This window comes from Lepus europaeus, chromosome 3 (genome assembly GCF_033115175.1).
Source record: "Lepus europaeus isolate LE1 chromosome 3, mLepTim1.pri, whole genome shotgun sequence".
NCBI lineage: Eukaryota > Metazoa > Chordata > Mammalia > Lagomorpha > Leporidae > Lepus > Lepus europaeus.
In genome coordinates this window covers 13,534,759-13,547,429 of record NC_084829.1, presented here as the reverse complement: position 1 = coordinate 13,547,429, position 12,671 = coordinate 13,534,759, and the positions used below count along the sequence as shown (strand labels likewise).

General features: G+C 40.4%; 1 protein-coding gene across 1 annotated transcript in view; it reads left to right on the top strand.

Moving 5' to 3' along the window:
* RANBP9 (RAN binding protein 9) overlaps positions 1–12,671 on the top strand; it is a 103,067-nt gene that overhangs the window by 44,422 nt on the left and 45,974 nt on the right. Inside the window, exon 3 of the mRNA XM_062184665.1 lies at positions 12,060–12,112. Coding sequence (XP_062040649.1) covers positions 12,060–12,112 — 53 coding nt within the window. The remainder of the gene's footprint in view (positions 1–12,059; positions 12,113–12,671) is intronic.

Sequence of the window (12,671 nt, the reverse complement as noted above, 5' to 3'; positions counted from 1 at the left end):
GTAAACCAGTAGAAGGGAGTTCTTTCTGTCTCTCTGCCTCTCAAATAAGCAAATAAATACATAGAATCTCCTTTTGCACTTATTCTGTGTGTGTATGTTTGTGTGTGTGTGTGTGTGTTTTCACCTGGTCTCTCTGTTAAACTTATTTCTGCTTTTTTCTAGTTTCTAAGTAGAAAATGAGAGTATTGATTAGACATTGTTCTTGGTTAGTATAGGTATTTATAGCTATAAGTTTTCCTCTAAGTACTACATGAGTTGCATCCCATAAATTGTGGTGTGATGGGGTTTTGCTGAAATTGATTTCTAAGGATTTTCTATATTTCCTTATTTCTTTTGTCTTAATTAATTTTTAAGGAGTTTTGTTTTGTTTTTAAATGTAGTGTTAGTGCTGTCTAATTCCACATGGCTGAGGAGTATACCTTCCATGATTTTCATATTTTTATGTTTGCTGAAGCTTGTTTTATAGTATAACATGTCCAGAAGAATCTCTCATGTATACTGAAGAAGATGTCTGTCTACAGTTGGCTGAGAGTTTTATAGATGCCTGCTAATTGGTATACTGTTTTGTTCAAGTTTTGTAATTCCTATTGTTCTTCTGTCTAGTTCTGTGCATTGTGGAAAGTGTTTCATGAAGTTTCCAATTATTATTTGGAGTTGTCTGTTCTTTTAATTCTCTGAGTTTTCCTTCAGATATTTTTACTTATAATTTTTATGTGTTTACTTATTTTTATGTGTTTCTGATGAATTGGCCCTTTTATCATGATAAAAATATATTGCTTTTCTCTAGTAACAAGCTTTACAATCTGTTTTTAACTTATATTAATATACATTTTTCAGGTCTCATTGTTCTGTTTGCAGGTTCTCTTCCGTTTCTTTTACTTTTCAGCCTGTTGGTGTGTTTGGGTCTGAAGTGTCTCTTGCAGAACATGTGTATGGTGTTTTTTTAAAGCATATTTTGTGAACCTCTCTGACTTTCGATTTAATAATTTTGTTCATTTGCATCTGCTGAAATTACAGGTAGGATTTATAATTGGATTAAAATTACACACAGGGATGATAGGTAAAATATGTGTGTGTCATTTTGATATTTGTTTATGTCTTACGTCTTTTTTCCTCTGTTCTTCCATGTTGCTCTCCATTATGTGATTCAGGTATTTTCTAGCACATATCTAAGCATTTGTGGTATCTATAGATTTTTGAGTTGATTTGAGGATTGTTCAGATGATATCTGAAAAGATTGCAGTATGGATTAATAACAATTTTGTGTGGTAAAGCTGATGCTTAATGTCTCTGTTTCTTCTCTTTTGTACTGTTGTTAGACAAATGAAATCTTCACATATTTTAAGCCCACAAAGTTAAAAAGGACAAGAAAATAATAACAGAAAAGAATAAGTTGGTACTTTTTTAAAAGATATTATTTATTTATTTGAGATGTAGAGTTACAGACAGAGGGAGAGACAGAGAGAAAGGTCTTCCATTTGCTGGTTTAGTCCCCAAATGGCTGCAACGGTGGAACTTGACCCATCCGAAGCCAGGAGCTTCTTCTTGGTTTCCCACGTGGTTCCAGGGGGCCAAACACCTAGGCCATTCTCTGCTGCCTTCCCAGGAGCATTAACAAGGAGCTGGACTCTGCTGTGGCCAGGGAGTGCAGTGGAGGATGGCCCAAGTGTTTGGGTTCTGCACCCCATGGGAGACCAGGAGAAGCACCTGGCTCCTGCCATCGGAACAGCGCGGTGCGCCGGCCGCAGCGCGCTACCGCGGCGGCCATTGGAGGGTGAACCAACGGCAAAGGAAGACCTTTCTCTCTGTCTCTCTCTCTCTCACTGTCCACTCTGCCTGTCAAAAAAAATAAAAATAAATAAATAAAAAAAAAGAAGTGGAGCAGTTGGGACATGAACTCATATGGGATGCTGGCGTTACAGGTGAAGGCTTAGCTCATGACCCCACAGCACTGACCCGGTGCTGTCTCCTATGCTTACATCTGTAAACACCTTTATATCTTCATTTCTTTGTCTGGATTTGAGTTAGAAGTGTCTTTTTTCCCATTTATATTTCTTTCTTTTTCTTTTTTTTTTTCTTTTTAAAGATCTATTTATTTATTGTTTGAAAGACCGAGTTACAGAGAGGCAGAGGCGGAGAGAGAGAGAGAAAGAAAGAGAAAGGTCTTCCATCTGCTGGTTCACTTCCCAGATGGCCACAACAGCTGCAGCTGTACTGATCTGAAGCCAGGAGCCAGAAGTTTTTTTCTAGGCCTTCATCTGGGTGCAGGGGCCTAAGCACGTGAGCCGTCTTCTACAGCTTTCCCAGGCTATTAGCAGAGAGCTGGATCAAAAGTGGAGCAACACCCATATGGTGCCATATGGTAGCTTTACCTGCTACACCGCAGTGCCGGCCCCTATATCTCTTATAATGTAGGTTTGCTAACGGTTATCCCAGTTTTTGTTTATTTGGGAATCTGTTGATTTCTTCTTCCCCCCTCTCTTTTGAAGTATAGTTTTCTCGGATATACAGTTCTTGGTTTATAGTTTGTGTCTTCCAGCACTTAGGATGGCTGCCAAGCTTTCATAGTTTCCAGTGACAAGTGTACTATGGATTCTGTTGGGTTAAAATAGCAGTAAGTTTTTGAGACAATAGTGACAGTGCTTTGTGGAGTTTTGATGTGGGGTTAGATGTAATGATATTTGCAAGAAATGGGTAGGTGAGGTGATAATTAGATTTTTAAAAAGGTGTGTCTTGGGTTTCCAGTATGCACTAAAAAACTAATTTCATAAAAAATGTGATATACTAAACAGAATTTTTAAATTTGTAAGATACTCCTTAATACAATACCAGAGAAGTATAGTTTAAAAAAAAACTAGGCTGGCGTCGCGGCACACTTGACTAATCCTGCTCTTGTGGCACCAGCACCCCAGGTTGTAGTCCCGTTCAGGGCGCTGGATTCTGTCCCGGTTGCTCCTCTTCCAGTCCAGCTCTGTGCTGTGGCCCGGGAGGGCAGTAGAGGATGGCCCAAGTGCTTGGGCCCTGTACCTGCATGGGAGACCAGAAGGAAGCACCTGGCTCTTGGTTTCGGATGGGTGCAGCGCGCCAGCTACAGCACTCCAGGCATAGCGGCCACCTGGGGGGTGAACCAACGGAAAAAGGAAGACCTTTCTCTCTGTCTCTTTCTCTCTCACTGTCTAACTCTGCCTGTCCAAAAAACAAAACAAAACACTAGTAGTGATGGTGGCATTATAAAGCAAAAATAAAAATGAAAAGACAAGAACAGATAAGATATATAGGAAAATAGTTAAACCCATAGTTCTTTCAGCTTTATAATGTTAGGCACAAATGTTACTTACCTAATAATGCTAATGCATATGTAACTTGAGATAATCTGTTGACTTGAAAAATTTTGTGACCATTGCCATTTCTTCTTCTTCATCATCATTTATTTTGGAAATCAGAGGTAGAGACAAGAAGAAACAGAGAGATCTTCCATCTTGTGGTTCACTCCTCGAATGGCCGCAATGGCCAGCGCTGGCCCCACAGAAGCCAGGAGCCAGGAGCTTCATCCAGGTCTCCCAGACACTTGGGTCATCTTCCGCTGCTTTCCCAGGCCACTAGCAGAGGGCTGGATTGGAAGTATAACAACCGGGACACGAACCAGCACCAGTATAGGATGCCAGCAGCATCCTAGTTGCCACAACACAGGCCCTGTTGCCATTTCTAAGCATGTAGTATCATAGTAATTCATTTCTTCTTTGTTCACCTTTTGTCTCTCCTTCATTGCTGAGTTTGAGCTTGTTTTTATATTTCACATGGCACTTCACACACATCTACCAACAATTCAGTTCCATGTGTCATGAGCCACACCCATCCACATCTGATGTTAGACTTCCTCCATCACCCTGCGAGAACCCTTACAACACCCCTCTAGGTTAACCCCAGGTCTTTTTCAAGTTAAAGTGCTACATTTGTTTTGGCATTTATGTGTTCCTTAATGATTTAGCATGAGTAAAACTGTTACTGTTTTTGTTGGGTTCTTGTCTTTTATATGTTTCTGATAGTTTTTGCATACTGCTCCTAACCCCATTTTCTTCAAAAGTCCCTGGGCTTTTATTGTATGATTCTTGTGTAGCATAGTGACTTTTTCAGGAATCCCTCTGTCACTGTGTAGTTGTACTATCACTGTTTTATTTCATCTCTCTCCATTCCTCTGTTTTCATTGATCCATCTTAATTTTTGATGCATTTATACATTATCTCTAATCACTAGCCCAGGTATCATTAATTAGAGTTTGGTACTTGTTGACTGTTTTTATTCTGGTTCAGTTTATATACAGTGAAATGTACAAATCTTTTTTTTTTTTTAAGATTTATTTTATTTATTTGAAAAACAGAGTTACAGGGGCTGGCTCTGTGGCGCAGCGGGTTAACGCCCTGGCCTGAAGTGCTGGCATCCCATATGGGTGCCTGTTCGAGTCCCTGCTGCTCCTCTGCTGATCCAGCTCTCTGTTATGGCCTGGGAAAGCAGTAGAAGATGGCCTGAGTCCTTGGGCCCCTGCACCCGCGTGGGAGACCGGAAGAAGCTCCTGGCTTCGGATCGGTGCAGCTCCGGCCGTTGCGGCCATCTGGGAAGTGAACCAGTGGATGGAAACCTCTCTCCTGCTTCTCCTCTCTCTGTAACTCTGTCTTTTAAATAAATAAAATAAATATTTTTTTTAAAAAAAGAAAATGTTAGAGAGGAAGAGACAGCAAGAGAGGTCTTCCATCCGCTGGTTCACTCCCCAGATGGCCCCAATGGCCAGAGCTTCGCCGATCTGAAGCCAGGAGCTTCTTCTGGGTCTTCCACACGGGCAGGGGCCCAAAGACTTGGGCCATCTTCTACTGCTTTCCCAGGCTATAGCAGAGAGCTGGATCGGAAGATGAGCAGCCGGGACTTGGACTGGAGCCCATATGGGATGTTGGCGCTTCAGGCCAGGGTGTTAACCCACTGCACCACTGCACCAGTCCCATGTGCAAATCTTAAGTGCACTCTGATCAGACTTTTCAGTTGCATATACCTTTGACATGTAAACCCTTGTCAAAATGTGGAACACTAACCATCTCCCTCAGAAGTACTCTTTAGTGTTCTTTTGTGATCAAGTTCTGTTGCCAGCCCTTTCAGAATCGAACACTGTTAGGACTTTTGTTTTCTGCCATAGATTAATTAGCTGTTGCGGAACTTCATACAGAAGGAATCATGTGGCATAAATGTTACTATAAAGCTGTCTTGAGTCAACATACTGTCTTTGAGATTGATCAGCGTCGTGTACTGATACGGCAGTAAAACCATTTTCCGTTCTGTTGCCACCTAGAATATTCGTCATCTCTGTATCTGTTGATGGACACCTCAGCTGTTCGAAGATCCTTTTGCTGCTGTTAAGCTGCTGTGAGCATGTGTGTACAGCGCTCTTGGTAGACATGTCTTGGTTTCTCCTCAGTGGTGTTCAGTCATAGGGTTGATACAATTCAGTCTTACAAGGAACTGCTGGCTTTTGTTTCAAAGAGGTTGTACCTTTTGAATTTCCACTCACAATGTAATAGGTATTCTGTTGGGCCCTGTCCTTGGCAACATGGGTGGTATTGGCCTTTGGGTTTATGGAGATATCTGAGTGGGGTTTTAATTTGTATTTTCCTGATGGCTAACAATGTGGAACACTTTTTACATGCATCTTAGTTATTTGCAGTGTCTCAGTTTGTCAATTTTTGTAAATTGTATTGTCATGTCTTTTGTTGAGCAGAAATTTTGTTGAAGAAATTTAAAGTTCGATGAAGTCTAGTTTGAGTTTATTTTGTGGTTTTTGCTTTCTATGTATTAATAAATCTTTACTTTTCAAGTCATGATATTCTTACATTTTGCTTTACAAGTTTTATAATTAAAAAACATTTTATATGTTTATTTATTTTCATCTACTTGAAAAGGAGACAGAAGAGACATGCTGGGAGAGAGAGAGGGAGAAGGAGAGATTTTGATCTTGATCTTCCATCCATTTTTTCACTTTACAAATGCCTGCAACAGCCAGGGCTGGCCCAGGCTGAAGCTAGCAGCCAACTCCACCTGGGTCTCTCCCATGGTGGCAGGCCCCAAGTGCTTCAGACGGTACCTGCTATCTCTCGGGATGTGCGTTAGCAGGAAGCCTGATCAGAAGTAGAGCCAGCACAAACCAAGCACTCTGGTGTGGGGAGTGGGTGTCTCATGTGGTGTCGTAACTGCTGAGCCACATGTTTGCCCCAGCGTTGGTTTTTTTTGAGCTTACTTTGAATATTTTAAATCCTTTTAAGTTTCCATATACACTGTAGAATCATCGTCAGTTAAAAAAATGCTTAGTGTGGTTATGATTTGGATTACATTGTTCTAAGATCAGTTTGACAAGAACTCTTGCCTTAATAATAAGACTTCTATTCTGTGTACTTGGTATATCTTGCTGTCTGTTTCCACCTTCTCTAAGTCCTCTCAGAGATGTTTGGAAATTTTCAGTAGAGAGGTCTGCCTGTCTTTTGTTCAATTCTTAAATGTCCTTTGTTGGTTTTTGTTTTTTTTTTGTTTTTTTTTTTTGGGGGGGGTGCAATTGTAGATGGAATTTTTTAAACTGTTTTGCTAGCATTTGCTGCTAGTATCTACAAATACAGTGAATTTTTGTATATTTGCCTTATACCCTCAGCCTTATTAAAATCTCTTATTCTGATTATTTTGTAGATTCCTTAGGATTTTCTTTATAAGCAGTCATGTCATCAGCAAATAGAAGCAATGTTATTGGTTCTGTTTAAATCTTTGTTGCCTTATTGAAAGGCCTGTGATTTGTATTCAGTGTTAAATGGAAGTGTTGAGCACTGGCATTCTTGCCTAGTTCTTGGTCTTTGGGAGATAGGGTTCAATATTTCACTATTATGTATGCCAGAGTTTTTGTAGGTTGAGGGTGAGGTTCCCTTGTTTTCCTGGTTTGCTAAGTATATTTACTGTGAATGGGTGTTAAATTTAGTCAGTTTTTTATCCTGCAACTGTTCAAGTGATATAGATTTTTTCCTAGTATGGTAAAATACTTTGGTTGGTTTTCAATGTTAAACCAACCTTGTGTTCTTGGGTTAAACAATACTTGATAATGATGTATTATTTTGATGTGTGTGTTAGAATTCTCTTGTAAGCTTATTCACTTTCAAACTATATTTCTTTGCAAGTTTTTAGAGATTATTCTAGAGATTTTAGTAAACGTCCCAATTTTCGTAGTCCATCAAGAATTGTGTGCCATTGCACCTAGATTGTGACAGTGTGGCACTTTCACGTTAGTGCCTGCCTCCTGTCCTTTTTGTTTGTACTTGTCATATCATATGCATTACATCTACATGATGTAGATTGATACCTTGTTACCACTTTGATTTAAAGAGTCACATGTGTTTTCAGCAGATAGGAGCATTTCTTTTGATACAGGTCTGTTGGCAACACATTGTATTCCTTTCCTTTTATCTGAAAATGTTTTCTTGTCACTTTCATTCCTAAAGGTCATTTTCCTGCAACACTGTATTTTGTGTTGGCAGACTTTTGTGGGTTTTTTTGTTTGTTTGTTGTTGTTTTTTTAATTTAATTGACAGAGACAGAGACAAAGGTCTTCCTTCTGTTGGTTCACCCCACAAATGGCCGCCACGGCTGGCACTGCACTGATCCGAAGTCAGGAGCCAAGTGCCTCTTCCTGGTCTCCTGTGCAGGTGCAGGGGCCCAAGCTCTTGGGCCATCCTCCACTGCCCTCCCGGGCCACAGCAGAGAGCTGGACTGGAAGAGGAGCAACCGGGACTAGAACCTGGCACCCATATGGGATGCCGGCGCTGCAAGCAGAGGATTAACCAAGTGAGCCACGGCGCCGGAACTTGTTTGTTGTTTTTAAGATTTATTTATTTATTTGAGAGGCAGAGTTAGAAAGAGACAGAGAGAAGGGTGTTTTGTCCGCTGGTTCACTCCTTAAATGGTCGCAAAGGCCGGAGCTGGGCCGATAGAAGCCAGGAGTTTCTTCAGGTTCTCCCACATGAGTGGCATTGGATAGGAATCCAAGTACTTGGGCCGTCTTCCACTGCTTTCCCAGGACATAAGCAGAAAGCTGGATTGGAAGTGGGGCAGCTGGGACGAACCTGCATCCACATGGGATTCCGGCACTGCAGGTGGAGGCTTAACGTAGTATGCCACAGTGCCGAGCACCGGCCCCAGGCCTTTGCTGTTTAGCCTTTCAGTGCTTTGACTTTTGTCTTCTGGCCCTCAGACGTGATGAGAAGTTAGTAGTAGCCCAGTGCATCTGCGAAGGTAATGAAGATACTTCATGCAGTTTGTCAAAAAACAGTAATTAAAAATACATTTATTTTGGTGCAGAAATTTTGAAATCTATGCAGTATGTTTTGTAATACATATTTTCCATGAACTTTTTGAAGACTCCTCATATGAATGGATTTCAAAATTTTCTGTCCCAATGTAAACTTAAGTTTTAAAAATCCCATTGTTCTATGACCTTTTGAATTACCCTTGTATGTAATGTTTCTCTGGCTGCTTTTAGTATTTTCATTGTGAGTTTCTGGCAGTTTGATTGTGATTTGTGCCTAGGCTGAGGTTTTTTTCTTCTAAATGTTCATGGCCAGCATTGCAGGTGAGTACCAGTTAGATTCCCAGCTGCTCCACTTCCAGTGTAGCTCTCTGTTGATGTGCCTGGGATGACAGCAGAGGATGACCCAAGTGCTTGGGCCCCTGCTGCCTCTATAGGATACCTGGATGAAGTCCAGGCTCCTGGCTGGCCCTGCCCTGGCCATTGTAGCCATTTGGAGAGAGAACCAACAAATGGAAAATCTCTCTGTAACCCTGCCTTTCAAATAAATAAATCTTTTTTTTTTTTTTTTTTTTTTTTAAGAACCAGATACTCCTTTGTGGGACAGAGGTGTTTAAACCACTAGACTAAAGGCTCATCCTGAGGTTTTCTTTGTATTTAACTTGTATGAAATTTGCTAACCTACTTAAATCTATAAATTTGTCTCTTTTACCAAATTTGGGAAGTTGTCATCAGTTTTTCTGGTCCATGTTTTTCTCCTTGGCTCTCTGATTACATGGATGTTAGGCCTTTGGTCCTGCTCTGGGGACTCTCATTCCCTCCCCCTCTTTTTCTCTCTGTTATTCATATCAGATCTATTTTCATGCTTACTTACTCATTTTGTTACTCCAGTCTGCCATTAACTGCATCAATGTATTTATTTCAGATATCTTTCCGTTCTAGAATTTCCATGTGGTTCTTACTTTGTATAGAGCACTGTACCAAAATGCTTCAACTGGGTAGTTTATAGAATACATGACTGTATAGGGCTGGCATTGGATTGGCACAGCACGTTAGGCTGCTGCTCATGACACCAAGTGCAGGTTTGAGTCCTGGTTGCTCTGCTTCCTACCCAGCCCCCTGCTGATGTTCCTGGAGAGGCAGAAAATGACCTGAGTAGTGGGGCTGCTGCCTTCCATCCATGGGAGAGATCAGGATGGAGTTCCAGGCCCCTTGGCTTCAGCCTGCTCCAGCCCCTGCTGTTTGCGTTCCTAAAAAGCATATTTTCCCTTACATCTTAGACATCATAACAATAATGGCTGCTTAGGGCTGGTGTTGTGGCACAGCAGTTGGGTCGCTGCTTGCAACGCCAGCATCCCATGTCAGAGCAGCAGTTCAAGTCCTGGCTCCTCTGTTTCTCATCCAGCTCCCTGCTGATGTGCCTAGGAAAGCAGTGGAGGATGACTTGAACGCTTGGACCCCTGCCACCCACGTGGGACTCCTGAATGGCCTTCTGGGGTCCTGGCTTCACCCTGGACCAGCTCTGGCTTTTGTTTGTCTTAACATATCTTACTTTCCCCTCACACTTGTTGCTTTGCCTGGGAATTAAGTTATAGGTGGACAGTACTGTGCTTTCAGTGCTTGGAACATGGTGCACTGGTGTGTTCTGTCATCCGTTGTTGCTGGGGAGAAATCTGCTGTGCTGTTGTCATTCCTTAGTACAGGCTTTTTTGCTCTGAAAGTTTTTTGTTTTTTAAAATTTATTTATTTCAGCATAAGGGGGAGAGAAATCTTCCATCCACTTGTTTACTCCTTAAAAATCTGCTGCAACTGAGACTGGAGCAGGCTAAAGCCAGGGCCTGGGAATCCAGTCTGGGTTCACTATGTGGATGGCAGGGAGCCAGCTGCTTGGGCACCTGTTGGTCTCCCAGGGTGGGCAGGAAGCAGAGACAGTGTAACAAGTGTTGCACCAGAAGCCTGCCTGGAAGCTTTTCAGATTAAGATTCTATCAGTATTTGATAGTTTCAGTGTGCCCTGAGTAAGACTTGACTTTTATCCTAAGTATGCAGTATACATTTTGAGTTCAAGAACATAGTTTTCCATCGTGGAAATCCTGGCACTCTGGTGTCCTCGTTTTTGGTAATTGTAGTTCCTCCTTTCTTACGTGTCTGACATACACGTGTTCACCTGCTGAGTAATGTCATCCAGGGGGAGTTTACGTTGCAGTTGTTTGTTCATCGTTTGGAAATTTGTCTTTGCAGCCTCCTTTTGATTGGGAAATTTGACATTTTCCCTTTAATTTGTGCATCTTTTTCTGTGCTTTTTCTTTTTCCTGTGGTTTGTACTTGTTGTTTAACTGCTTATCTCCCAATCCAAAACCGGTCGTGAGGTAGTTTCCGGGGGACCTCAGGGTGATTGGGGCTGTGTTGCTGACCTGGTCCGTCACTGGTGCACCCAGCAGCAGGCTCTCTCCTCTCTTTCCCATTAAGGAGGTCACAATGTCCAGTAAGCAGTGGTCCAGGCAGGAGGTGGGGTCAGCATTTCTTTGGCTTCTTTTAGAAGAAGTCTGTTCTAGCCCTGGGCATCAGTGGTAAGCAAGACTTGTGCTCCTCTTGGGGGTCACATTTGGTCAGGGGGCTCGCAGCCAGTAGTGAGTGTCACGGACCCATGTGCCTGGCTGTGACCCACTCATAGCTTTGGATTTCATCCCATACGCCTGCCTTGTTGTGCGTTTTATTTTGTGTTGTTTTTGGGGGTGGTAATAGTATATTTGTAGCAAGGGAGCTGAATCAAGACAAAACTTCAATCCTTCTGAAGTAGACATCTAAATGGTGGTTCTTAGTGTTTGGTTGCTCTTACCTCATTCAGCTTGTGCTCCTATTAGTGATACTGATCTTGCAGATTTAGTTAACTTTGAGTCTTAAGATCTAACAGAGAAAACCCAACCCTGTTATTGTTCTTTTTAAAAATATTATCTTTCCTTGGTTAGAATTCTGTATTCTATAATATCTTACTTGCTAAATTGGATTTAGAAAAAAGTATGTCATATTTAAGTGATTTCCTTTTATTCATATTTTACTTGAGTTTTTATTAGGAAGGATGTCTGAACTTTATCAGATGCCCTTTTAAATCTTAATATAAGGTCAGTTTAACTATTAACAAACTGAATTCAGTTTGTTCTTAGGCTTTTGCATCGTACTTAAAAAGCTCTTTTTACTTTAGCCTTTTTTGAACTATATCAGCTAATACTAATTTTATTTGCTTTTGAAAATTGCATGCTTTAATGGCCTTTCTTCATGAATTTCTTCTGTGGAGATCATTTTTTTTTAGTTTCATAGATTGATAATTAAGATTGTGTTTAGATAGATTTTGTCAATTTGTCTAATTTAGAAAACTATATATAAATACCTTAAAATACACATTTTTTTCCAGATGTGAATCCATATCCATTTTATGTGTGTGTGTTTTTGAGAACTTATAGTCCTATAATTAATGAATTAGAGAGATTTTTATGGATGTTAGCTGAGGACATAGTCATTTCTACTACTTTTTGAATATAATTATGAATGACTACTATATGAACTTATTGTGTATTTGGGTTTTATTGATACCTAATATTGCCCTTTGTTGCTATGTAATTTGTTGTGATAACATATTTACCCTAATAGCTTCAGCTTGGGCTTGGTTCTGATAATTTAAAAGGATTTTAAAATTTATACATATCTGACTATAATAACCTTCCTTCTTTTGTTTCCAACAGCTATATGGGAATTGGTCTTTCTGCCCAAGGTGTGAACATGAATAGACTACCAGGTACACATGTAATTGAATATAGTATTATAGGACAGTCTTATAGCTGGCTTATTTTTATTAAAATTTTCAAGCAATAGGTTGAAATAAGGATACTGATTTTTCATCATCTGTGAGTTCTAAGAAGCTGATAATTTGCATTTCATGGTATTTTGCAAAACTTAACATAGCATATATATTCCATGCTTTTAAAATCTTTTTTTTTTTCCTGTATTTCTGTATGTAGTCAATATGTAGCTGGTTCTGGTTGCTGTTCATCACATTCCTGGCTTCTAACTCATCCCCAGCTGTTAATGTTTAGAATATGGGCTAATATTAAAAGTAAACTAAGGAATGTATGAATTTAGATGGCACAGCTGTTTTGCAACACTACCATAAGGAAGGGATTCTTGAATTATATTTTTTATATTCTGTTTTCTAGTGTTAAAAATTAATTTGGGGAGACCTTTTTTTAAAAAATAGGAAGCAGAATGACCAACCCAAATCTGTGTGAAGTGTCTTTATACAAAGACACACACCAAACCAGACCAAACCAATGTGGTTGTTACCTAACTGTATCAAA